General features: G+C 38.8%; 1 protein-coding gene across 15 annotated transcripts in view; it reads right to left on the bottom strand.

Annotated features, from left to right (window-relative positions):
• Positions 1–26336, bottom strand: part of LOC126272912 (ABC transporter F family member 4) — a 202419-nt gene that overhangs the window by 102603 nt on the left and 73480 nt on the right. For 9 of the 15 annotated variants that reach the window (XM_049976184.1, XM_049976177.1, XM_049976189.1 and 6 more), the window contains 2 exons: positions 22550–22624; positions 13854–13925 (listed from right to left, as the gene is read on the bottom strand). In XM_049976184.1, the coding sequence (XP_049832141.1) occupies positions 13854–13925; positions 22550–22624 (147 nt within the window). The remainder of the gene's footprint in view (positions 1–13853; positions 13926–22549; positions 22625–26336) is intronic. The other 6 variants (XM_049976180.1, XM_049976182.1, XM_049976181.1 and 3 more) reach the window with 1 other exon arrangement.

The following is a 26336-nucleotide window of genomic DNA, read 5'->3' as shown; positions in this document are numbered from 1 at the left end:
ATATCTGATTGTATTTTTTCAAAATCTGCCCAATGAAATATTTGGTCATCAAAAAATTATAGAGAAACAACATAATGTCTGAAGCATTTTCATCAAAATCTTGTAATTCCTTATGGAATGATTTTGGATTATGTGTATGTTAGATGTGTCATCATCAATCAGGTGTTTTCTTCCTAAAAGGATCAGAGACCCATTAATAAGACCATTCACAATTTTTGTTAACATTGGGTCCATCATAGCCCTTCACCATGGATCCATTACAGCCCATCACTGTAGCTACAAATGAGAAAGCTGGACATCATCCTATGCACTTTTAACTTGCAGTGTGAATGTGGCTTTGCCAATGATGAAAATCTGTAAATGTCATAGCATATCAAAAGTATTTGTTTGGAATCAGACCATTACAGTTTGAAGCTCATTCTCTGTAGGTGCATTCACAGTTTCATCAAAACAAAGAGACAAATCTGCTCCTCCAATTTCACCCACTAACTGCTTTTTAAAATATTGAGTTAATGCATAAATACTAAATATCTTGCCATCAACCCTGAAAGAATAAACTTAAAAGGCACACTTCCAAGGAACATGGCCTCAAAAGTTTCTTCAACATCTTCAAAAACTGATTGAACACCAAAGTTCCCTCCAATCATTTTCAAACACCAGAATAACTATGCCCTTGAAATGGTTTGTCTAGCAGAATAATCATGAATTGAAGGTGTAGCTCCAAGAGATGAAATCATGCCATCACTGGTACATTCACAACAAGCTGAAGACAAATGTAGCTGTGAAGAACTCAGTTTTACTTGACATTATTCTCTGTGCTTCCACATAGATGCATCCTGGTGTACAGAGCTAAGGCAAGTAGTAATTTTGGTGACTTTAAAAAGAATATGACTAAACTGACAGATATACTTAACTTAGGATTTTGGAGGAATTCAGAATTCATAGAAAAGTGAGGGAAATCATAAAACAATCCATGACAGAAATCTCTGAGCCCTTTGAAATAAAGACAGGGATCAGGCAAGAAGACTGATTACCCCAGTCTCTTGAACATCGTCATGGAGGAAATAATGAAAACTTACGGGGGAGCTCTGAAGTTGGAAGAATATGTGGAATACACCTTGGGGAGAAAGGGAATATCTCGGAAATCTAATGTATAGCTTTTACTAATGCCTTTGCTCTTTTAGGCAGAAACCAATAGGATGTACAAAGAATGCAAGAGATCTTGCATAAAACTGCTGGAAAAGCAAGTCTCAAAATCCTATATGAAAAGACAATATAATGTAACTGGATGGATAAAAAATCCACTTGCCAAGTGGCAGCAGCAGAACACACATACAAAGGTATTTAGATGTGTAAACTTCTAGAGCCAATGGCTCCTTCTGGTAGGAAGTTGAAGGAGAGGGAAGAGGGGAAAGGAAAATGACTCGTGAAGTTTAGGAATCACATAGAATTCAGAAAAGTTACCCAGAATGCCAAGCCAGGGAGGCTTAGCAGACAGAATGAGAAGGAAAGACTGATTATTAGGGACTGCATTGGGTAATACTGCATTGTATTTGACAGGGGGGAGGGGTAGGTAGGGAGCGGCGTGAATAGACAGGTCAGAAAGATGTAGAAAACAAAGCGAGTGAAGAAAAGAATAGTTACTGTGAAGAAATGCTGAGACTGAAGAAATTAACATAAGTTAAGGCCAGGTGGATGGCAAGAACCAAGGCCCTGCTGTAACACCAGTTCCCACCTGTGGATTGGGAGTTCTGAGAAACTGGAGTCTGTGGGAAGAATCCAGATGGCAAGTGTCATGAAACAGGCACAGAGATCACGTCTGTCATGTCGTAGAGCATGCTCTGCTACAGTATATTGTGTGTTACCAGTGTACACCCTATGCCTATGCCCAGTCATCCTGACAACTTGGTGGTAGCCATGCTGATGTAAAAGGCCAAACAGTGTTTACGTAACGGCTGGTATATGGCGTGTCATTTCACAGATGACTGTCCCTTTGACAGTATATGTTTTGCCAGATACAGGACTGGTATAGGTGGCGGTAGTAGGGTGCATAGGACAAGTCTTAAAGCAGATATGTGCACTGGAGTAGGAGACATAGGGTAAGGGAGTGGGCACAGAAGGATCAAAGGATCTGACAAGGATATTGCGGAGACTGACAGCACGACAAAAAGCTGTTCTAGGTGTGGCGGACAAAATGTCAACAGATTGGACTTCATTTCAGACCATGATTTTAGCAAGTCACAGCCTCAGGAATTACATTTTACCTGGAAGAACCAGAATATTTCAGGAATTTCATAAAATCTCAGAGACTTCTGTGCTTTTAATTTAGCACTGAAATTCAATTTTAAGTGAGTTTTGTAAATCACACCTTTTGAAATACTTAATAATCGAAAGCATGTTAATTATACAAATATTATTACAGATAAATTATCAGTGTTTAGAAACTGCAGTTAAGCTACTGCTTATGGCTACTATATATCAGCTGGCTGAGAGGAAAGAAAAGTTGTGGCCCCCCCCTCCCCCTCTCTTCCTCACAACCTGCTCACTATTAACTATCTTCCTCCCCAAACCAGGAATTTACAAGGATTTTTTTTTTTTTAAAAAAAGCTTGAGTAGTATCCCTGAGCCTTCTTGAAGTAGCTGATCAATACATTCAAGACCAGGATAATTCTACATGACATGAGGTGTATTCCTAAGCAGATTTTTGGAGGAATCAGCAGCACCAGGACACAATGTGATGCCCCGGGAAATCTGCTTTTGAACTGGGCTGGTGGGGCAATTACATCCAGCGAAGGCTGAAGTGGGAATGACGGTGAATTGTGATAAAGAGTCTGCATCTGAACAAATATATTAGCCTCTAAAGCCACAGCTGTATGGGAGAAATGTCCAGCATGGAAAGGATGGCAACTGTCAAAATGTAAATCCTGTAGTTTGTTAGTATGCTTAATGTGATTAGAAGCGAGGATGAAATCAATGTCAAGGAATGGCATAAGATTTGGATTACATGTGAAGGAAATTAGTCTTCACCAAAGCAGCATGATTAAATGCAGGTGTAGGCCTGAAAGTGAGACCCTTGGATAACAGATGTAATTCAGGATGAGACAGTACCATAGATGAGAAATTGAGATCACTGTACTGTTATGACTTGTTCTTGTGACCATAAGTTCTATTGGTCTGTGAGGCAGTGATGAAGGCTCGTTTGTAAGAGAGAAGTGGTTGTTGAGGATGTGGCTGTTTAGGGAGCTGCTGAGGGATAGAAAGGGAAACACCACTGTTGAGGTAGCTTAGGAGAAGGCTTGATAGCTGCTTGAGGTGACGTCTGTCTTGCTGATGCAGTTTGAAGTTGGCTTGGTGGATGACACCATCCAAGGAAACATAAGGGGCAGACAACAGCAGGATTTTGTAGAAGGAGAGAAGTTGGATGGAGTGCAAATTGACAGATAAGGCATGTATGTCACATATTAGCTGCATAAGTGCAAAAGACTGCTGTATTTGAAACTATATAAGAGGCTTGTGTAGAATAGGATTAAATCCACAAACAGTGACCTTCAGTGTTAGGCATTTGGGAGTAACTCCCAGGGACAAGCAGGTTTCAAGAAACGGAATGTTGAACATTTGTTTTAACAGTGCAAAAGCATGTTTTCAAAAGGAACAAATGTAATATGTGATCTACATGAATATTCTGCAAATCACATTTAAGTGCCTGGCACAAAGTCTGTCGAACCATCTTCACAATAATCTCTGTTATTAATCTTGTACAGCACTTGGAGAAAATGAACACCTATATCTTTCCGTGCAAACTCTGATTTCCCTTGTTTTATTGTGATTATTTCTCTCTGTGTAGTTCAGTTTCAACAAAATATTTTCACATTCAGAAGTGAAGGCTGGAGTTTGAAATTTCATGAGAAGATTCTGCCGCAGCAAAAAATGCCATTGTTTTAATAATGTCCATCCCAAATCCTGTATAATTTCAGTGACACTCTCTCCCCTATTTCAAGATAATATAAAATGTGCCGTCCTTCTTTGAACTTTTGCGACGTATTCTGTTCATCCTAACTGGTATGGATCCCAAACTGCAGAGCAGTATTCTAAATGAGGACAAATAATCATAGTGTAGGCAGTCTCTTCAGCAGATCTGTTAGACACTTAGAAAGTGTCCTGCCAATAAAACGCAGTCTTTGGTTAGTCATCCCCACATTTTCTATGTGTTTCTTCCAACTTATGTTCTTTGTAATTGTAATTCCTAAATATTTAGTTGAATTTACAGTCTTTAGATTTGACTGATTTATCATGTAACCAAAGTTGAATGGATTCCCTTTAGCACTCATGTGGATGACCTCACACAGATATCTTTTCTAAATCATTTTACAATTTGTTTTGATCATCTGATCACTTAACTAGTTGATAAATGACAGCATCATCTGCAAAAACAACCTAAGATGGCTGCTCGGATTGTCTCCTAAATCATTTATATAGCACTTGGGGATTCCAGAAATCACTTCTGTTTTACTCGATGACTTTCCGTCATATTACGAAGGATCAAAAAAACTAAAAGCAAGTGAAGAAAGACTAACTCTGAACTCTGCAGGTGGGAACTGGTGTTACAATATGTCCTTGGTCCTTGCAAACCCACCTGCCTTAATTTACATTACTTTCTTTGGTCTCAGCATTTCTTCACTGTAACTATTCCTTTCTTCACTCTCCTTTAATGTTCTATATCTTTCATTTCAGACCTGAATATTACCACCTCTATCACATGCAATGCACTTAGCTTTCTGCTTTTATTAAATCATGCATGGTGTTTTGGCAGTAATCTCTGTCTTTCATATAACCACATCGTCCACCTTTAAGCTATCAGCTTTTCAAATCTTGCCTGGCACAGTGTCCAATCAGTCTTTGCTCCTCATTCCATCCAGAATGTCTCCCCAGGTTTGGAGTTCTGGGTAACTTTCGAAATCTTTCCATTTCCTAAACATCACTAGTCCTCTTCCTTAAACTTCAACCCTTCTGCCAGAAGAAGGGTCCTAAAGCTTGCAAATTTCATTATCTTTGCATGGGTTTGATCCTGCTGTCATTTGGTAGGTAGAACTTTTATCTATCCAATTACACAATATTTTCAAAAATTGGTTATTTTCATTGATGTACTACCCCGTGTGGCCATCCCTTTGTCAGTCTTTATGGTCATCTATCTTGTTCAAACTGTCATCCTTTTTCAACCTTATGTGCTAGTCCATTTGTTTATTTATCTGTACCACCTATATTAACCAACATCTTGCCCCTGCATCTTTTCTAATATTGATTCTTGTGCATGTAAATGGGTCCATTGGTATTTCAGAATTTGCACTTTGGTTATGGTTTAATACACTGCAGGGCCTTCTCCCAATCATATTTATTTGCAAATTTGGCAGCAGTTTTCTTTCCCACCTTCCACTTAGGGCTTGCTTGTATGCAATTATTTCACTTTTTTGTGTATTTGTTTTTTGCCAAACCTCTGTGATGGACTTTTACTTTTGTCTCCTGCAGTACTTTATTTTCCGAACACAGTACATTAATTTTTCCCCAATGATTTCCCCTTTCTGTTTGCCCTGTTTTTAATTTTTTTCTTGTCTCACGACTTTTTTCATACCATATAGGCTACTTATCTGGCAAGAAATTCTCACCCACTCATTACTTCTTGCTTAACTTAGACTGTTCTCAAAATTTTCATACAAATTTGTCTGATCTTTCTCCTAGCTTTTCTTCCATTTTCTATCTTTTTCCAAACCTTTCTGCTTCTTTCCTGACACTCCTACCATCTCTAACACTCCAAACCCTCCTCTCTTGTGATGATGTAGCCAATAACATATTACATTTGTTCCTTTTTAAAACATGCTTTTGCACTATCAACACAAAGTTCAACATTTTGTTTCTTGAAACCTGCTTGTCCCTGGAAGTTACTCCCAAATGCCTAGCACTGAAGGTCCCTGTTTCTGGATTTAATCCTACTCTACACCAACGTCTTTTATAGTTTCAAATACAGCAATCTTTTGCACTTACCCAGCTAATCTGTGACCTCTATGCCTCATCTGACTATTTCCACTTCAACAGACTTCTCTCCTCCTATAAAATCCAGCCGTTGTCTGCCCCTCATGCTTCCTTGGATGGAATCATCACCCAGCCAACTTCAAACTGCAACAACATGACAGACTTCACCTCAAATAGCTATACAACCTTCTCCTAGGCTACCTCAACAGTGGTGTTTCCCTTTCTGTCCTTCTGCAGCTCCCTAAACAGCCACACCCTCAACCACCACCTCTCTCTTACTAACTGAGCTTGGCTAACCAGCTTTCATCATTGCCTCACAGATCCATGTAACTTATGGACACAAGAACAAGTCACAACAGTACACTGTTCTCAATGTCTCATCTAAGGCACTTTCAGCGTGAATTATCTGTATTATCCAACGGCCTCACTTTTTAGGCCTACATCTGCATTTAACCACACTGCTTTGGTGAAGCCCTAATTTCCTTCACATGTAATATCAATTGGGAATATCACTTTGCAACCCAAAGCAAAAACCTTTCCAAAAGCAAACCTGACACTGAACCCTGCCTTGAACAGCTCCAACTACAATCCCAACTTCATCCCCCACTACCCCCTTAGAATCATTCGCTCCAAGCCTTCCAAGAATTTGTCGCATTCAACATTGCTTCACAACCCTTCCTCAGGTCCCTACAACACGACCATAATCTGTCATCTGCTGAACTTCAGGCTCTTCAATCCCTGAAAACTGATGACTTCATCATTATCCTCTCACCAGACAAGCGATCTACCACTGTCGTACTTGACTGTTCATAGTATGTAAATGTAGTTCTATGCCAGCTGTCTGACACCTCTATGTACAGCATCTGCCATCAAGATCCCGTCTCCGTGATTCAAACTGACCTGCAGTCCCCCTTAAAATCTTGGGCCACCCACATCCATAGAACTTTTTACCCCATCCAAACCACACTCTCACACATATTACCATTTTCTTAAGATCCACAGACCCACACGCCCTGGCTGTTTCATACATCTACATCTATATCTAGGTGGATACTCTGCAAATTGAGGTGCCTGCCAGAGGGTTCATCAAACAACCTACACAAAAATTCTCTATTATTCCAATCTCTTTCCATGCAAGCTCGATTTCTCTTATTTTATTATGATGATCATTTCTCCCTATGTAGGTCAGCGTCAAAAAAATACTTTCGCATTTAGAGGAGAAAGCTGGTGATTGAAATTTTGTGAAAAGATTCCTCTACAACGAAAAAAGCCTTTGTTTTAACAACGTCAACCCCAAATCCTGTACTATGTCTGTGACACTCTGTCCCATATTTCTCAAAACTACACAACATGCTGCTCTTCTTTGAACTTTCTCAATGTCTTCTGTTTATCCTATCTGGTAAGAATCCCAAATCATGCAGCAGTGCTCCAAAAGAGGATGACAAGCTTATTGTACGTCAGTCTCTTTAGTAGATCTGTTGCATCTTCTAAGTGCTCTGCCAATAAAACACAAGCTTCAGTTCAACTTTCCCACAACATTTTCTATGTGTTCTTTTGAATTTAAGTTGTTCGTAATTGTAATTTAGTTGAATATACGGCCTTTAGATTTTACTGATTTATCATGTAACTGAAGTTTAACTGATTCCTTTTAGAACTCATGTCGATGACCTCACACTTTTCATTAGTTAGGGTCAATTGGCAATTTTTGCGTCATACATATATGTTTTCTAAATTATTTTGCAATTTGCTTCGATCTTCTGATGACTTTACTGCATGAGAATACTAGAAATCACTTCTGTTTTACTTGGAGGCTTTCCATCAATTACTATGAACTGTGACCACTCTGGCAGGAAATCATGAATCCGGTCACTTAACTGAGACAATATTCCAGAAGCATGCAATTTGACTATAAACCACTTGTGTGGCACAATGTCAAAAGCTTTCTGGAAATCTATAAATATGGAATCAATCTGAAACACTTTGTCAATAGTGCTCAACACTTGGTGTGAGTAAAGAGCTAGTTGTGTTTCACAAGAACAATGTTTCCTAAACCTGTATTGACTATGTGTCAATAGACCATTCTCTATGAGGTAATTCACAATGTTTGAACACAATATATGTTCCAGTATCCTGCTGCATGTGGACATTAATGATATAGATCTGTAATTTAGTGGATTACTCCCACTACTTTCTTGAATATTGGTGTGACCTGTGCAACTTTCCAGTCTTTGGATATGGATCTCTTGTTAAGCGAGCAGTCATATATGATGGTAAAGTATGGAGCTATTGCATCAGCATACTCTGAAAGGAACGTAATTGGTTTACAGTCTGGACCAGAAGACTTCCTTTTATTAAGTTATTTGAGCTATTTCACTGCTCCATGGATATCTGTTTCTAAGTTACTTATGTTTGCAGCTGTTCTTGATTAGAATTTTGGAATATTTAATTCGTCTTCCTTGGTGAAGGAATTTTGGAAGGCTATGTTTAGTACCTCTGCTTTGGCAGCACTGTCATTGATGGCATTTCCACTGCTGTTGTGCAGAAAAAGCACTGATTGTCTCTTGCCACTACCATATTTTACATATGACCAAAATCTCTCTGGATTTTCTGCTAGGTCACAGTTTCATTGTGGAAACTATAGTAAGTATCTCATATTGAAGTCCACACTAAATTTTGTGCTTGTGTAAAAGATTGACATCTTTGAGATTTTGTTTTCCTTTAAATGTAGCACCCCCCCCCCCCCCCCCCCCCTGCCCCCCCCCCCCTTGCAACAGTGTTCTCACCAGTTTTGTGTACCAAGGGGGATCAACTACATCATTTGTTAATTTATTTGGAATAAATCTCTCAATTATTGTCGATACTATTTTTTTGAATTCAAGCCACATCTGGTATGCACTTACATAATTAATTTGGAAGGAGCAGAGATTGTCTCTCAGGACGGCATCAAGTGAGTAAGTAACTGCTTTTATGAATAGGTATATTTTTCGTTTATTTTTGGAAAATTTTGGAGTTATAAAATTCAATCTCACTATGACAACCCTGTGTCCACTAATCCCTTTACTCATTTTGATGCTCGTTATTAGCTCAGGATTATGTGCTGCTAAGAGGTGAAGTGTGTCTTCATGATGGTAAAGTGGGCTTGTGAACTAACTGCTCAAAATAATTATCAGAGAATGTGCTTAGCACAATTTTTGATGATATTTTATGTGTACCACCAGATTTAAACGTGTTTTCAGCAACATATCAAAGATACTTTGAAGTCACCACTAAGTATAATTGTATGAGTAGATACATGTTTGAAATTAGTCTCATGTTTTCTTTGAACCTTTCAGCAACTGTATCATCTGAGTTGGGAGGTCAGTGAAAGGATCCAATTATTATTTTATTCCAGTTGCCAAGAAAGACCTCTATCCATACTACCTCACAGGTACTATCTACTTCAATTTCACTGTGACATAAACTACTTCTAACAGTAACAAGCACAACACTGCCAACTGTGTTTAGCCTTTCCTTTCGAAAAACCATTAGGCACTCCACAAAAGACCAGCTGAAATCATCTCTGGCTTTAGCCAGCTTTCATTGTCTATAATGATTTGAGCATCAGTGTTTTCTATTAGTGCTTGGAGCTCTGGTACTTTCCTAACAGAGCTACTCCAATTCACAACTGTTTTACTGATGGTTCCTGGATCTACGTTCTTTCTGTGTTTTACCAGCACCCTTCAAAACTCAAACCCTTTAGGTGTTTCCCCTGAGACCTGCTAATCTAAAAGCCACCCAGTCCACGCCACACAGCCCCTGCTACCAAAGTAACTGCCTCCTGTGCGTAGTGGACTCCTGACCTACTCACCGGAAGCCGAAACCAAATGACCATATGACCCAAGTAAAGGAATCTGCAGCCTACGTGGTCACAGAACTGTATGAGCCTCTGATTCATATCCTCCACTCGGCTCTATAACAGAGGACTGCAATCGGTCCTGTCAATTACGCTGCAAATGGTGAGCTCTGCTTTCATCTCACAAACAAGATTGGCAGCCTTTACTGCTTCTGTTAGCTGCTCAAAACCAGAAAGAATCACTTCCAATCCAAAGTTACACATATCATTGGTAATGTCATGAGCCACCACCTGCAGCTGGCAACAACCTGTGCTCTTCATGGCATCCACAAGGACCTGTTCCACATCTGGAATGATTGCACATGGAGTGCAGATTGGTTTTCTTCCCCTCCTTGACAGCCATGTTCCTGAGCAGCCTCATAATTGCCTAACACTGGAGCTCACAGCTATCAATAATCCAATCCTCTGTGAGTGCCTGGATCTTGCAGGCTGAGAGGTTTCCTCTAATACATGACAAGCTTCATCTGGCTTAGGGAGTGTGTTGGTCACAGACAGCACCTGCAACTTATTTGTCAGTTTAATCAGGAAGGCCTTATGTGCAGCCCCCTGGGAAGTCTTCCATCACCTGCCACACCCTGAGGTGGCCTCCCACTCAACCATGGGTAGGGGTCAACCTCAGTAACTGTGCTGGCCACCAGTGCAGACCCACTGGTGGACTCAAGATGTGCTGAACATCCATTGGATCCCCATAGCTCGCCCACAACAATGATGCCCATCCACTGCAGCTCCAAACTATGTACCCGAAGCCATCACAGCCTGGAGCTGAGAGCAAAGTGGCACCAGCTCGGCTCGCATCCACACACAGCTATCACAGTCCCTATCCATACTAAGGAACATGGAGAACTGCATTAGAAAGACAAACAAAAGGCTATCGACACATGCTACTGAACTTTACTGTAGACACTGATGAAATGAAAATGCAGACACTGACGAAAATGCAGACATTAGTCAAGTCCGTGACACATGGTGTTGGGTCACTTCTGCTTGCTCATGGGGGCACTACATATTAGGCAAGTGTACCAGTTTTTTTGGCTCTTCAGTGTAAAAGGGCAGCGCATTGGTGGAGCTGCCATTTGTACTCAGGTGATGCATGTGGAAAGGTGTCTCTATTGGTTATGACCATAAAATGCGAATTAACAGACTCTGAATGTAGAATGGTAGCTCGAGCTAAAGACATGGGACATTCCATTTCAGAAATTGTTATGGAATTCAGTATTACAAGATACATAGTGTCAAGAATGTGCTGAGAATTGCAAATTTTAGACATTCCCTCTCACCACTGACAACACAGTGACCACTGACCTTCACTTAATGACTGAGAGCAGCGGCATTTGCATAGTGTTGTTGGTGCTAACAGACAATCAACAAAGCTTGAAATAACTACAGAAATCGATGTGTGGCATACTACAAAGACATCTTTAGGACAGTTTAGCACTATCTGGCATCAGATGACTAATGCCGGTGCCTCTGCTAACAGCCTGACATTGCCTGCAGAGCCTCTCCTGGGCTCATGACCATATTGGTTGGATCTTTGATGACTGGAAAACCGTCAGTTGGTAAGAGCTGATTGTAGGGCTCAAGCATGGTGCAGACCCATGAAGCCATGGATCCAAGTCATCAACAAGTCACTGTGCAAGCTTGTGGTGGCTCCATAATTATGCAGGCTGTGTTTACATGGAATGGACTGGGTCCTCTGGTCGAAATGGTTATATTTGACTATTTGGAGACCATTTGCAGCCATTCATGAACTTCATGTTTCCAAACAACAATAGAATTTTTATGGTTGACAATGCACCATGCCACAATTGTTCGTGATTGGTTTAAAGAACATTCTGGACAATTCAAGCAAACGATATGGCCACCTAGATCACCCAAAATTAATCCTACCGAACATTTGTGGGTCATAATTGAGAGGTAAGTTTGTGCACAAAATCCTGCGCCAGCAACACTTTCGCAATTATGTATGGCTACTGGACAAAAGGTACCCCATGACTTTTGTCACCACAGTAACAGTTTTCTTGGTTATTATGAGATATTTGCCAGTTTTGGTCTTTAAAGTAAAGGTCTGGTGAAGAATATTTATTTAAGTTTCTTTCAAAAGTCTTATACAGATTTCTAGTATTGTTCACTTTGAAGTCATGGTCCATTTGTTTTTATTGGTTTTTATCCTAATTTCTCATAATATTTCTACAGTCTGGCTGCTTCCTTCATTTTAAGAAATCTTGCTCTGTTTTCAGCATTCTTGTCTTTATTAACTTTTTGCCAAGCTTTCATGTTTTTGTGACTGCTTTATCACATTCCAGATTCCACCAGGCAGATGTTTTGATTCTTTCTTTTTGTTGTTTGAGCAAGATATAATTTCACTTGTTTCCTATTTTCTGGATTTTTGGTTTACAATTTATAATTAAACTTACTTTCTTGTTTGACTTTATCAATATCACATTTCAGAGTCCTTGGATTGATCTTAGATATATGGTGGCCAGAATATAACTCAGCATTACATTCCTTAACATTCTGGATTTTTTGGTAGTATTCTCTAGATATTGGAAGAAGATTTACTTGAAATTACACATGTAAATTGAGATTTGGAGAGCTCCATGTTTTCTGTTTTCTAGAGAAATGCTAAAAGACACTGGATTTCATTATTAGGTTAGCTGCTCTGCAGATTTCTGTTAGTCTTCTATCATCCTTGTTTATCCTTTTCTGAGCAGTGTAGTTCCCAACATTGCACCTGAAATTTTTCATATGGCATTAAAATCCCCCAGCAAAATTATGGTGTATTTCTTTGCAAATTTTCTTCTACTGTTGTAATGAATAAGTTGTGTTTAGTAAGAGTGTCTCTCACCTGTTTACGTTTCCTGGTTTTTGGAAGTGAATTTATGTTAACAGTTGCAGAGAAATTCTTATGCTTGATTTTGTTCTGCCTGTTTCTAGAAAGCTCAACTCTTTACAGTATTGTGGTGCAAGTTCTCTGGAATCTAATGACTTGTTTGTGCTGTCCATGGCAAAAGTGAACTGGATACCAAGTGGAGAAGTTTTCCGTTTCTGATTTCCCATCATGGCTTCTAGTTGAAAAAGACTTTTGTTGTGAGATTAGCAATAAAGCAAAATACTTTCACGATGGTTATTCCTGGAAGTCTATGTCTTCACTGGCTCCCCTGTCTTTTCGGGAGGATTCTTATTCCAAGGGCAAGAATGTGCCCTGTGCCACTACCTGCTCATATGCACTGAAATGTCATTGTCACTTTGTAATATGGTGACTCCTTATCCTGGAAGTCACTTGGTTCCCGTCTGTTTTAGATGTAATGAAAAAGACATATTTCAGTAATTTCAAGTGTACAGTTAGAGGAGGAAAAGATTTTTGATAATACAAAAGAATAGTAGAATCATCCATACGGGATTTCCAAGAAAAAGTTGCTTAGAGGAACTTCCATGACTAAGCAGGAGTGAGAAGAAACTGGTAGAACAAACACTAGATTGGTTCAGTAAGTACAGTAGTGAAACAATATCAATCTTCTGATCTCTGCATTAATTTTTGTAGGGAATCCTCTCCACATACCCTTTCCACACATGCTTATTTACAGTTAAATCTTCCATTGTTACTTTCGTTTCAGTACCATTACTCCTGCTCCTTGATCCAGAGATTTATCCTTTCCTTTAGTACCCAGGGTTGGATACATAATACTCATTCAGTTTGCTCCTTTCCATTCCTTTTGAATGAAGGAGAAATTTAATGATCCAAACACAAAAATTTTAAACCCCAGAACTGTGTGTGCGTGACCAGGGGAGGAGGCGGGAGGGAGGGGCAGGGGGTGGGGGTGGGGTGGGGGGTGGGTGGGAGTGATGATGTATACATGTGCATGTGCATTATGCATACATTCTTATTTTTAGAAAATAATAAAAACATCATCCACTTTTGTTTTGAATGATTACTTACTTTTTCTTCAGTCTTGTGTTGTTCTGTTTCCTCCTCTGTAGATATTTTTAAAGACTCCTTGGATGTGTCTGGCTGTAACAAATAACCAGAACATGCCCACAATTTCATGATTTACATCTCAGAAACGTAAATGCTTTCAAGAAAAGTAGGAACAGTTCTAAAATGAACTTCACAGCATACATCAGGTACATGCTAATATGCAAATGACATAAAGCTCTGAGTACTTAACATTGTGTGAAGCCCCATGTGCTAAATGTCATAGCATGCAATCAAAGAGGGGATAGTTATTATGTAATTCTACAAGTATGACTACTGGAGGATCATGACAAACAAATTCACAACCAACAAATTGCCCAAACTATTGCCCTTGGATCTTGTCCACTATGCTGCACAAAAATGCAGGTGCAGGGTGCCAGATTACAGTAACCATGATAGCATCCAACATGTATGCATGCATCAGTATACAGCAGATGAGAGTGGGACCTATCCAAAAACACTACATTTTGCCACTAAGCACGCCACAATACTACAATGTATTTTTATTTTGACCTGTCCAGTATCAGCTGTAGTGTTTGTGCAGTATGACAGAATTGGACCAATAAAAAATCAATCGAAAAATTAATCAATGAAAGATTTCACATAAACATCATAGAGTTAGAAGTTTATGGTCCCAGTAATGGTATGCATGAAACCAGTCTAAGTAAACAGCACTGAAGTGGTGATGTTTTCACATTTCCACTTCATTTGTTGACTCTTCATTGCATGAAACATTGTATAAAGCTACTTTTATTCACACAGGAGAGAGGATTGTTGAACCTGTGCATGTGCCACCACACTACAATTTCTATTGCTTAGTTATATTACATTATTCAACACATCCTCAGAGTTTGAATTCATATAGAAGAAAAGTAAAATTAGAATTTAAGGTACCACAAATATAAGTTTATTACAGGACTCCACACTCGCATAGGTCAAGCACGGTGCAGAACATCAGTCACAACCTTTGAAAGGAAACATTTGCTAGAAGTGATTTTGGGTTACCACAAAAAACATAAATATGAATGATCAAATGATCATTTGAAACTCACTCCTCCAAAGTGAGAGACCAATGTCTTATCAATTGTGTAACCACATCCAGTATTTGGCAATTTGCACAGTTGATGTTTCTCAGTGTTGCAATTTCTGCAATTTCACTAATTTTATAATGAAGTACTTAAATCAAAACTTCAGATTTTAACTTTTGATATAAAGCTAACAGAATTCGAACAATGACAAATTATATTACTACTTAAGAGGCAAGAAGTGAAAAAACGTGACTATATGCAATAGTGAATGAATGTTGAGTTCAAACAATGCCAAAACTTTGTGGTATGACCTATGACAGAGGATTTTTTATGATATAAATGAAACTTAATACTCAAGATTTCTTACACAAACAATGAATACACAAAAATAAGTTTAACAAGATAAACTGGCAAGGTAAGGAGTATACCAGTTTATTATTCTGAGACAATGGAGAGGAGAAAAAGTTAACACAAAGAGCCCCATGTTGTCAGGAATAATTTTGAATGCTTCTTGACAGATTAATTGAATTGGAAGAAAATGGTAATAGAAAACATATAATGGAACTGTGTCTAAAGTACATCACTTTCAAAATTTTGTAGCAGCCCTAGTGACTACCCTAAGAAAAACTGAGACAGCAAAATTAATGGGAAAAATCATAACCAAGTCTATTACTGTCTTTCAAATACTGTTTTTTATTGGCAAGTGAACATTTGGAAGTACAAATTCATTTTTATGGCTTTAGTTGGCTGTCAAAGGGAGTTGTTTGTGCTACCAATGTGACAGAAACTTTTAACCGGGCTGCTTCATGTTGCAAAGACATTGTAAAGATTTATCTTCCTTGTGTTATTTACAACTGTGTATGTACACACACTATTTTCAAAAACAATAGCCTTGAAGATCAGGCTGCGCTTTAAAATGTACAACAGCATGTAAAATATACTTTTACTGAAAAGACAGTAACAGATTTTGTGCATTGCTTTAATTTGGAATAGTTTAACACAAAATTTTATAAGAGAACGGGAAAGAAAGGAATAGGGGGAAAAGAAATAAGAAGTACAGTTGCCACATGAGACTAAAAATTGCTCCCCCTTCTGAAGATATTCTCAAGTATCAATGGATCAAAAGCTGATAAACAAATTATAAAAGTAATAATAGAGGAATGTGGATAATTAATGGGTAAAAAAGTGAGAGCAAGACTTGAATGAATAGTGAGTGTGTAAACAGAAGTGGAAAATAAAGGCAATAATAAAATATGAGTGGGGGGGGGGGGGGGATTAATGAGAGGGAGAATAAAAGAAATAAAATCATTTCAAATGTATATAAAGAAGAAAAACAAACCTGATAAAAAGAACGTGAAAGAGAATTGAGAATCTAAGAGGGAACAAGCCATCATCACAAATGAAGATCACATGGAAGAAAAAGGTCATGTTTGTGTTTCAGCTCTTGCACCCTTATAGAGAGTTTCAAGTAATGGTTTGTGTGTCAAAGTGATGGATCCTGATCTCAACTCTTATATTAGAGAACATATTCAGCAGCAAGATCTTGTATATTTTCTATGTAGTTAGTATGTTACAGTGCCCTGATAGATAAAAACTGGTTATTCTGAAGGTGTAAGACTGCTTTCTGTTAACAATGATTTCATTTTGGGGAATGAAATTAAGGAAGTTGTCCACCTTCAGCATTTAAGTTGATTATGAGATTGCAGACACAGGTAATACTGTGTAATAAAGAGATTAACTTTTTTTAATTTTTGGGATGCAAGTCTCCTTGGCATACAAGAAAATGGTATAAAATGCCAGCTTGCATATAGTTTTTTAACTTAACAACTTGACAGTATTGGAATTATCACAAGGAGTGCATATAAATATTGTGGATGAACTAACAAAGATCAAGTAAATGAACACATATTAGATGAAGTACGATGTACAAAGGTTATTTGGAAAGTAGGGTCTGCGTGGACACCGAAATGCACATGTGCACCAACTGCTGGCATGCCTTGCATGCTAAATGATGCCATGTACATTTTCAATGTTACAATGTGCTTTTACAATGTCATGTGAAAATGTGTAAAACAATTTATCAGTCTGCTGACTATGAATTATGGCCAGTGATTCAGTTGCAAAGAACATTGCAGCAGTGGAAATTATTGACAGATAAATGAGATGTACATGACCTTAATGCAATGTGTGACAGGGTAAGTGGGTGAGAGATTTTAAGCACAGACAGGAAAATGTCCATGATGAACTGTGATCATGATGGCCATCAGTGATCTCAGAAGATTTGATCAAAGCCTTGGTAGAAAAGAATCGTATGGACTGACAATTCACAATGTCAACTTTAGCACAGGAATTTCTGAATGCGATCAAACAACTAAGCACAAAATCGTCTTTAAAAAGACACAATTTCACAAATTATGTGCACATTGGAATCCCAGGCTGCTGACCGAGATTCACAAAAAGGAAAGAATGGCTTGCATTCTTGATTATTTGGACTGATATCACAAGTTTTTATTCTGTTCTTTCCTTTGGATGTTTCAGGTAAACTGCACATAACTTCCAGGTAGTATTCCTTATTGACTGTATATCCATAAGACAAGAACTCATGATGCATTAACCCATTGCAATTGAAGAAAAGGGTGAGAATAACATTCACATATGCCTGAATTTGTTGATTTTTTTTCAATCTTGACTCTTCAAGACGACCAGTCTGTGGTTTTGATATCATACCCATATACCCATGTTTTGTCACTTGTTATAACCTTATTTAAAAGCTCTGTATCATTGTCCACTTCATTCAGCAATTCCTAAACAATGTCCATATGGTGTTTTTGGTCAAAATTCAATAATTTCAGAACAAACTTTGCTGAGGCCACATGTTTCATGCCCAAAACATTCAAAAAACAGTTTGGCCTGAGCCAAAGGATATGTCAGCATCATCAGAAACCTATCTCATGGCAATTCCACAATTTTCCAGAACCATTTTCTTTACTTATTCCACAATGCTGTCACTAATTGCTGTGCGAGGACATCCAGGGCAATCATTGCCTTGGATGTCTTCTTTACCCTCTTTGGAATGTTTATAACACTCATGACCTCTTTTCTTAGTCATAGAAGACTTGCCAAAAGCCACAGCCAACATTTTGAATGGGGTGCTGCACTTTATTCCATTTTTCACAGAATTTAATGCAAATTCTATGATCCATTTGCCCCCAGCACTCAAATATGCATATCACCTTTTTGACAGTCAACAATAAATTAAATATCCAAAACAGCCAAATCACACCTCATATGCATTACTAATGCATGGTATTATATTATCAGTTGTCAGAAATTGGGCAAAACCATTACTGAAATGTTTCAAATGATGCAGCAAGTTCACAGTAATAATGCACTGGGTCACAGGGTTGTGTTTAGGTGGCACCGATGTATTTTGCAAAACACAGACAGTTTGGAGGATGATGGTTGGCCACAAATGGTTCAAACCAAACACAAGATTTCTGAGGATGCATTGGAGGCACATGCCAACTGCTCCCAAATGGTATATGATTTCACAGCTGCAGCAGGTCAGCCATGGTACGTACAAAATTCTGCCATGTAATGTGTTTGACAGCACTGTGTGCCACATTTCCTGATGGAAGACCAATATTTTTGTGATTGCATGATTTGTAGGGACCTAATCAGAAGTGGTGACAATGATCCAAAGTTTCTCAAATCGATCATAACTCGAGACCAAACATTATGTTTCCTGTATGATACACAACTTAAATGACAATCTACCACCTGGAAAATGCCAGTATAGCCAGAATACAATACACCATGACAACACAGGTCAAAAGGCAAGGTGATGCTTGAACTATTTTTGGTTCAAATGGAAGTGCTCTGTCCTTGTACAAGATGAACTAGGAAGGCAACAGGTCACCAGTTAGTCACACCAACCCTACTCACTTGATCTCACATTATCTGGTTTTTCTCTCTTTTCTCACATGAAAGTACTCGTATGTGGTGAGTACATTTTATTCACCTAAATAAATCATGACGACCATTTTGAGGGAAGACATGGACCTATTTAAATGTACATTGTGGTTGTATAGCCTCCAGGCAACAAGCAAAATAAGTGTACACTGTAGCAATACGGCCATCAGAACAAAGGCGAACAAAAGTGTACATGTTATTCATCTCAGATTGTAAAATTGTAAACAAATACCAGTGCTTGATTTGTAAAATAGATGTTCCAGTATTGTAACCTTCTGGTGGAGGTTTTTTGAAATTTAGACATATTAAAATATTATTTTAATGCTTTTATTTTCATCAAAGGTAATGGTGCAGCATACTGGTGCAAACCATCACACACCACCTACAACACAAGAATCCAAAACAGATTGGGCAAATACAGAATGACTATCAGGTGCCTACTATTCACTTCATAATAACTGGCCCCTGGCTGCGAGCTCATATTCTGGAAACATTGCATAACAAACATCATTCTGTTGTATCTTACTGGAACCACGGACATATCTACCGTATTTACTCAAATCTAAGCCGCACCTGAAAAATGAGACTCAAAATCAAGGAAAAAAAATTTTCCCGAATCTAAGCCGCACCTGAAGTTTGAGACTCAAAATTCAAGAGGAGAGAAAAGTTTTAGGCTGCACCTCCCAATCGAAACAAAGTTGGTCCACTTTAATATGAGACACAATTTAGGTCGATACAGCTACAGTAGTTTGGTTCGAGTCATAAGCTTAACAGTTAAGCTTTACCAGGTAGCCATTGCTATGAGTCAGGCGCTCCGTCCGTATTTATACGGGTACCCTTCCTTTTTCACGTGCTTCGCCTGGTTTGAATTGAGTGCTTATTTTTCTTTTATCTGATAAGTGCCATTTTCTTTGCTATAGGTGTTTATGTCACTCGAAGCTGAAAATGCATTGCTGTACTGTGTCATGCATTGTTTGTCGCATTCTGATAGTGCGTGTTTACGGCCTGTCGCCGCTCGCAGCATGGCTTGCTTTTCTGCGTGCTACCACCGCTTACAATTAAAAAAAAAAAGAGGAATTGTCTCATTAGCGAAACAATGGCAAGAGACTGTTATTTGTTGTTACTTACACTGCTGCTTTCTTTGATAATGATCAACAAGATACAAATAATAGACTGCGTCTGATAGAACATGTTCTGAACAAGAGTTTAGCGAAAATTTTTCCCCATTTGAAAATCTTTGCAGACACCTCTTTAGTACATTACATTACATTCTGAACAGAAATTAGGGTCATCTTAGATTTAAAAATCTAGTCAATTGCTGTGCTTCATTTCTGACTGTATCACTATCAGCCATAAGAATAATACAAATATTAACATGACATGATATGTATATTCTTCCGCATTTGCTGTTGTCTCACTCTGGTTTCGTAGTTTATTAGGCAGACAGGATTTAAATGAGATAGCAGCAAACACGAAAGAATAAATCGCAAAATGTTTATATTCGTATTATTCTTATGGTGAAGAGAATACTGTATGTGATTCACAATTGATAAAAGTTCCTATTAGCAACCATCTTTTCTCACAGGTAGGAAAAAATTCAGAATGTAGAGTTGGCCATATTGACAAACACGCCAAACGGTCTTGCCAGTTGGATTTTCGTAGTACACTGAAATGCTGCTACATTCGAAGATGAACAATACAGAATTTGTATTTACTTCATTGGATAATGTATGAAAATGCAGTGCTCAAAACTCGGGACGGAGTAAAAAGCTCGTCTACCACCCCCCTTTTTTTTTTTTTTTTAATTTATTTACTGACGCAGAGGTTTTGGCGCCAGTATTTATCTTTGTGCCTGCAAAGCAAGCCTGTATAGCGCTACATATATTCGATGGCAGAAATTAATTGTGGCAGCTCCTACCAATATTTTTCAGAACTTCCGCTTACTTTGCACTCGATTCTAAGCCGCAGGCGGTTTTTTGGATTACAAAAAACAGAAAAAAAGTGTGGCTTAGATCTGAGTAAATACGGTAGTTTTATTTTGTATGTGAACATCATATTTTGGCTGGAAGAGGGTGACCTAAGCACAAAATGATAAAGAATCCCTTTTTGAGTTCTTTTTGGCACTCTTCGTAACATCTAGCATTGTTCTCAGAATGATAATCTGTACACATCTGTGCCCAATATAACAGAAGCCAACACTTTGCATGAAGCCTTCTTCATTTCCAGTGTTGCACATTATATCTCTCATTCCTTGTGTCTTAATTCCACTCCTCCAGTCACACTACTTTTGAACAGTTCCTCTGGGATATCACCTACATTTTTGATGCATAAATCATATTCTCTTGTTGTTACACAAACTTTCTGGAATAGTTTACACCACTGCAAATCTCATCAGTGCAATAAACAGTCCATCCAGTATGTCAGCATCATTTTTAATTTCCTACAAGAACTTTCATCTTTTTTCCTGCTGTTTATTTTCCACCAGCACAAGGATTTTGTCCAACTTTTTATTTCTGAAGATTATTTTTCCAACAACACATGAAAGTGTTTTTCTATTCAAGTAAGGAAGGTCTTCCACTTATTTTCCGCATAATAGTATGGATTTTTCCCCTTACAACTCCTGCAAAAACTTGTTTATTATACACTTCTATTGTATACAGCTTATTAAAACAAAAACTTCAGTTTCTCAATATATTCTCGAAATTCTATTACTAGAACTGCTCACACCCTGTTCTGTTTTAGTCAGATAATAAGAATATGGCCTGATAATCATGCAGCTCTCTCAACTAATGCATGTCTACAAACATGTACAAGGCAACAAACTATATCATGATGCGTCACAAAAGGACAAAACAGCAAATGACAGCATATTTGATAGTTATCTGATAAGAAAAACTGATGTAAGCATGGCGAAAATTACGTAAAATTCAGCTCAGAGGTCAGGGAACAAGGCTTCCATCAGAACACAAAAACTATCTAAATTAAAAATATGATATTAGTACTTATGTAACAGTATGTCCTGAAAAATATAGCAGCTGCAAAATGCAACAACAGAACTCACATTTCCACCTTTGGTCTTATTCATATGATTAACCAAAAGGCAAGTTACAACAATCTACATTTGACACTATTATGACAAAACAATAAACTGGACAGCAAATCCAACCGTAAATAGAGAATTGTTATATCCTCAAAGTGTCCACAGAAGACTGTTGTCAAAAATATGGTCGATCAATTGTGATTCTCCAAAATTGAAAATTTCAACAAATGCCTGAAAAAGCATGCTGTCATCTAAAGATTTCTATGTATGTTGCCCCCATTCCAACCAAAATATGATATTTACACATCAGGTGAAAGAGGTAGGAAAGGTGTGACAGACAGATATTCCAGGAATCTGTCATTATGTAATAAACAACAGACAAAGTGTTGTAGCAACTTGCAATATCCCATGTTTCTGCATTTGCCAGTAAATCAATTGCAGCAACAGATTTATCAAATCTGTTACACACCTATAGCACCTCTAGCTCCTCCTCATAAGAAATCTGCTTAGAGGGGAATATATCCCTTGTCACAATGCAGAAATCTGCATAATAGAAAAAAATCCCATATACAGCTTAGTTAGTATGTATATCTCAAAAAGAGGTGGGCCTGTTCAATTACCTTGTGACTTGTTGCCAACAACTTTTCATTTGTAGAAGCTGCAACATTATTGATTTCTGGAATGTCTTCTGCTGTCTAATGACAGAAAGAGGATATTATGACCAAAAAATATATTTATCTTAAAAACAGCATTTATGTGATCCATTCTCTCAAAACAGAGCAACCAATTCACATTCACAGTTTTAATTCCAATTAAGTCATCACATATAAAAATTCCAAGTAGCATGATATTCTTAAAAATGAAATAGATATAACTTTTAACTCAAGAACATGTTTTCCATCATAAAAATATGAGATTCATTGTCTCCCAAAACTTCAGAGGTCTCCAAAAATTATATTGGAAATTACTAGTATGAGTAGAACCACGTTCCAGCAGCAGTATTAACATCGTTAATGTTTTGGAGACTACATATGTAAAAGAATACTGGACCTAGGAAACTGACCATTTTTACTGTCACATATGTAACGGTATCTTACAGAGTAACATACAATAAAACAGATACAAGCTTCAAGACTCATTTTCCACGTTTAATTAACTTCTTTGATAGATTACAAATTTTAAAATAATGATGACAGAAAGTATAATTATCCTTCCAAGAAAAAAGTGAGAAGTAAGTTACTGAGCAACTTCTTTCACTTGAGCTTCCAAAATTTCTTACTCACTCAAAAAACTAGACATGTTTGTAACAAATAACACAATTAGAGCACTGAAACCTAACCAGAACATACATGAAATTATGTCAGTATTATCTTCATCTTATCTACATGGGTACTGTGCAAATCACATTTAAGTGCCCAGCAGAGGGTTCATTGAACCACCTTCACAATGATTCTCTATTATTCCCATCTCACACAGCACGTGGAAAAAATGAACACCTATATCTTTCCGTGTGAGCTCTGATTTCCCTTATTTTACTGTGGTAATCATTCTCCCAATGTAGGTCAGCATCAACAAAATATTCTTGCATCTGGAGGAGAAAGCTGGTGATTGAAATTTTCTGAGAAGATTCTGCCACAATAAAAAATGTCTTTGTTTTAATTATGTCTACCCCAAATCCTGTATCATTCAGAGACACTCTCTCCCCTATTTCACAATAATACAAAATGTGCTGCCCTTCTGTGGACTTTCTCGGTGTACTCTGTCAGTCCTAACTGGTAAGGAGCGCAGAGCAGTATTCTAAAAGAGGACGTACAAGTGTAGGGTAGGCAGTCTCTTCCATAGATATGTTGCATCATCTAAGTGTCCTACCAATAAAGTGCAGTCTTTGGTTAGCCTGCCCCACAACATTTTCTGTGTGTTCCTTTTAATTTAAGTTCTTCTTAATTGCAATTCCTAGGTATTTAGTTGAATTTATGGCCTTTGGAGTTGACTGATTTATCATGTAACCGAAGTTTAACAGATTCCTTTTAGCACACATGTGGATGACCTCACTCTTTTTGTTATTTAGAGTCAATTGCCAATTTTTGCACCATACAAATAACTTTTATAAATTGTTTTGCAATTTGTTTTGATCTTCTGATGACTTTCTAGTCAATAAATGATATGGATGCTCAGATTGTCTCCTAAATCATTTATATGGATAAAGAACAGCAAAGAACCTATAACACTACCTTGGGGAACGCCAGAAATCATTTCTGTTTTACTCGATTACTTTCTGTCAGTTACTACGAACTGTAACCTCTATGACAGGAAATCATGAATCCAGTCACATAAAGGAGACTATGTTCCATAAGTACGCAATTTCACTACAACCCACTTATGTAGTACAATGTCAAAAGCCTTCTTGAAATCTAGAAATATAGAATCAATTTGACATCCCTTGTCAACAGAACTCAACACTTGTAAATAAAATAGAAAGAAACTTCCACATGGGAAAAATATATTAAAAACAAAGATTCCAAGACTTACAAAGCGGGAAAGCGCCGGCAGACAGGCACATGAACAAAACACACAAACACACACACAGAATTACTAGCTTTCGCAACCGATGGTTGCTTCTTCAGGAAGGAGAGGGAAAGACGAAAGGATGTGGGTTTTAAGGGGGAGGGTAAGGAGTCATTCCAATCCCGGGAGCGGAAAGACTTCCCTTAGGGGAAAAAAAGGACAGATGTACACTCGCACACACACACACACACACACACACACACACACACACACATATCCATCCGCACATACACAGACACAAGCAGACATATTTAAAGGCAAAGAGTTAGGGCAGAGATGTCGAGGCGGAAGTACAGAGGCAAAGAAGTTGTTGAAAGACAGGTGAGGTATGAGCGGCGGCAACTTGAAATTAGCGGAGGTTGAGGCCTGGCGGATATCGAGAAGAGAGGATATACTGAAGGGCGAGTTCCCATCTCCGGAGTTCGGATAGGTTGGTGTTGGTGGGAAGTATCCAGATAACTCGGACGGTGTAACACTGTGCCAAGATGTGCTGGCCGTGCATCAAGGCATGTTTAGCCACAGGGTGATCCTCATTACCAACAAACACTGTCTGCCTGTGTCCATTCATGCGAATGGACAGTTTGTTGCTGGTCATTCCCACATAGAAAGCGTCACAGTGCAGGCAGGTCAGTTGGTAAATCACGTGGGTGCTTTCACATGTGGCTCTCCCTTTGATCGTGTACACCTTCCGGGTTACAGGACTGGAGTAGGTGGTGGTGGGAGGGTGCATAGGACAGGTTTTACACCGAGGGCGGTTGCAAGGGTAGGAGCCAGAGGGTAGGGAAGGTGGTTTGGGGATTTCATAGGGATGAACCAAGAGGTTACGAAGGTTAGGTGGACGGCGGAAAGACACTCTTGGTGGAGTGGGGAGGATTTCATGAAGGATGGATCTCATTTCGGGGCAGGATTTTAGGAAGTCGTATCCCTGCTGGAGAGCCACATTCAAGGTCTGATCCAGTCCCGGGAAGTATTCTGTCACAAGTGGGGCACTTTTGGGGTTCTTCTGTGAGAGGTTCTGGGTTTGAGGGGATGAGGAAGTGGCTCTGGTTATCTGCTTCTGTACCAGGTTGGGAGGGTAGTTGCGGGATGCGAAAGCTGTTTTCAGGTTGTTGGTGTAATGGTCGAGGGATTCAGGACTGGAGCAGATTCGTTTGCCACGAAGGCCTAGGCTGTAGGGAAGGGACCGTTTGATATGGAATGGGTGGCAGCTGTCATAATGGAGGTACTGTTGCTTGTTGGTGGGTTTGATGTGGACGGATGTGTGCAGCTGGCCATTGGACAGATGGAGGTCAACGTCTAGGAAAGTGGCATGGGATTTGGAGTAGGACCAGGTGAATCTGATGGAACCAAAGGAGTTGAGGTTGGAGAGGAAATTCTGGAGTTGTCCTTCACTGTGAGTCCAGATCATGAAGATGTCATCAATAAATCTGTACCAAACTTTGGGTTGGCAGGCTTGGGTAACCAAGAAGGCTTCCTCTAAGCGACCTATAAATAGGTTGGCATATGAGGGGGCCATCCTGGTACCCATGGCTGTTCCCTTTAATTGTTGGTACGTCTGGCCTTCAAAAATGAAGAAGTTGTGGGTCAGGATGAAGCTGGCTAAGGTGACGAGGAAAGAGGTTTTAGGTAGGGTGGCAGGTGATCGGCGTGAAAGGAAGTGCTCCATTGCAGCGAGGCCCTGGACGTGCGGGATATTCGTGTATAGGGAAGTGGCATCAATGGTTACAAGGATGGTTTCCGGGGGTAACATACTGGGTACGGATTCCAGGCGTTCGAGAAAGTGGTTGGTGTCTTTGATGAAGGATGGGAGACTGCATGTAATGGGTTGAAGGTGTTGATCTA

Source organism: Schistocerca gregaria, chromosome 5 (genome assembly GCF_023897955.1).
Source record: "Schistocerca gregaria isolate iqSchGreg1 chromosome 5, iqSchGreg1.2, whole genome shotgun sequence".
Lineage (NCBI taxonomy): Eukaryota > Metazoa > Arthropoda > Insecta > Orthoptera > Acrididae > Schistocerca > Schistocerca gregaria.
The sequence above is the reverse complement of the archived record's forward strand: the minus strand, read 5'-3'. Positions and strand labels throughout refer to the sequence as shown.